Below are 2,500 nucleotides of genomic sequence, written 5' to 3' on the forward strand. Positions count from 1 at the left end.
GCAGGTGAGTGAGTAATTGAGTGAGTGGGCAGATAAGTAGATGAGTAATTGGGTTGGGTAGGTGGATGTTTGAGTGAGTGGGCAGATGGGTGGGTGAGTGAGCAGGAAAGTGAGTGAGTGAGTGAGTGGGCAAGAGGAAGAGAGAGAGAGAGAGAGAGAGAGAGAGAGAGAGAGAGAGAGAGAGAGAGAGAGGAGAGAGAGAGAGGAGGGAGGGGAGGAGAGAGAGAGAAATTCTTTTAAATATTGCACTATAAAAATGCTAGATGAAATAAAAAATATGTAACGCTTGAAGGGTTTGCTTTAAAAGTTTCATGAATCATTCCATCTTGATAAATGTGAAATACTTTTGCACGTGATTTCATAAATTACTTAGAGCACATGGAAATAATTTGCACTATTAAAAGTCTTATATCCTAATTTGTTGAAATGATAGGTTCTTTTCTGTGGTTTATCATATGCATTAACAGTTTATGAATGTCAGTAGTCAGAAATTCATTCAACATCATGTATTTTCATGAAAGAAGGTGATTGGTTTGAGCTGTATATTGTACATAATGTGACCGTAAGTGGACAGCCAAAAAGAGATTCCTTTCATATGATAAAGCTGTGTGCCTCTCAGTACAGTATGACTCTTACTTTAAACCAGATTTTCAGTATTTGAAATTATGTTCTTTCTCTGTTTTTATCCCTTACTTTCTGTCTCTTTTTATTCCTGCCTTACAGCCTTCATGTTTCCACAAATGTTTTTGATTTTATGATAATGTTATAGATTTTTTTTTTATAGATATCAAAAACTATCAGGAGCAGATACTATTGTAAAAATAATCCAAAAATAAGAATAACGAGTGCATCTTACTGTGGCAGGTCCCAGAGGGTATAAAGGGAGCTTCCATAGACAAAATTGAGAAGGAAAAGAAGGAAAAGTCCCACATGGTGACTGGACATTGTGATGGAGAGAATGACCTTGGATACTTGAATACTACTCTCAGGTGAGATATGTTGCCCAGGTTAATTCTTCTTCATTATATGAGTACTTCCGCTTTGTATTTTTTTTTTTTTTTCTTTTGTTCTTACTCTGTTATTATCATCATTATTATCACTATTTGTTTTTATTATGAGTCATACTATCAGTGTTATTATTATTATTATTATTATTATTATTATTATTATTATTATTAATTAACATTATTATTACTATTGTTATTGTTGTTATCATAGTTTCATGTCTTAGCATATTCGTCATTTATGGAGAGGATCTTTATAGTTAAGAGTCGTGTGATATTTTCATATTCTTATGAATTTCTGATACTAATTAGAACCTCCACTAATTTCAGCAAGGAATCCAAAGTTGGTTTTAAGCGCTGGGCAGCCCATGATGATGCACAGCTGAACTTTTGCAAAATTGATGACGACAGTTCTGAGGATAGTGAATATGTTGATCTATTGCTGAATCCTGAGCGGTACACAGGTTATGCAGGACCTTCAGCACATAGAATATGGAGAACAATATACCAAGAAAATTGCTTTAAGTAAGAGTTTATTACCCCCATAATTATTTTGTGATTGATGCTGTCTTAGCCAAGTAGTTACATATTTTCTTTCACCCAGACACTCACTCATATTTTATCTCTGTATTGAATAGATTCTTCCATTTTTTTATTTCTTGATGTTAATGTTTTTTGGCTTAGTTTTTTACATATTAAAGCTAATTGTACCTCCACAGGCCATCTAGGGCAATTGGCCGTTACACAGACTTCAGTAGTATTGGAGGTAAGCTGTTGCAATGGTTTGAATTTTGCTTTAGAGGTTGATAAAGAAAAGGTTTTGATATAATATAGATATTGTAAATGGTGACTGTTTGTTAATGATAATAATTACAGTTTGTCCCTCTACTGTTGTAAAAGTAATCAGCTAAAGTTGATTTTTCCAAGATTGTTAATTTGTGGTTAACCCATTGGTGATCTGGAATCACACTGTCTACTGTCTTTTCTTTTGTGAACTTTGTTTGCACATAGATGGCTCCACTAGTGCTCAGCTACCAACAAGGCAATTAGTAAACATACAGTGTCTTGCGCTGGTTTACCCTTTCCTTGAGTCTTTGGGAATAAGATTTTTTTTCTAATTTTATTAATACTGATGTTATTATTTATTATTTTTGACATTACAATAATTATGATATTGACAGTACTAATAGCTATAAAAAAAAAAAATAATAATATTTTCCAAAAATTAAGGGAAAGGGTTAACAGGTGAAATACAGAATATTAGTAATTGACTCCTTGGTGGTTATGCACCTATGGAGCCATCTAGGTGTAAAGATAATCAATAAACGAAAAGAAAAAATGGAAGTAGCATGTATTCTTGCCATCCCATCACCATTGGGTTAAAACCATAATATGAATGCATCAGTGTTTGTTAAAAATAATGATCATACTAATATGATGTGCAACAATCTTATCTTTTTTTTTTTTTTTCTTTGTTTATTCACCAAGAGTGTTTT

General features: G+C 32.9%; 1 protein-coding gene across 1 annotated transcript in view; it reads left to right on the forward strand.

The window, feature by feature from the left end:
- Window positions 1–2,500, forward strand: part of LOC119574445 (ERO1-like protein alpha) — a 17,131-nt gene that overhangs the window by 6,399 nt on the left and 8,232 nt on the right. Inside the window, 3 exon segments of the mRNA XM_037921671.1 lie at window positions 865–989; window positions 1,335–1,529; window positions 1,724–1,770. Of these exon segments, the coding sequence (XP_037777599.1) occupies window positions 865–989; window positions 1,335–1,529; window positions 1,724–1,770 (367 nt within the window).

This window comes from Penaeus monodon, chromosome 6, assembly GCF_015228065.2.
Source record: "Penaeus monodon isolate SGIC_2016 chromosome 6, NSTDA_Pmon_1, whole genome shotgun sequence".
Taxonomy (NCBI): Eukaryota; Metazoa; Arthropoda; class Malacostraca; order Decapoda; family Penaeidae; genus Penaeus; species Penaeus monodon.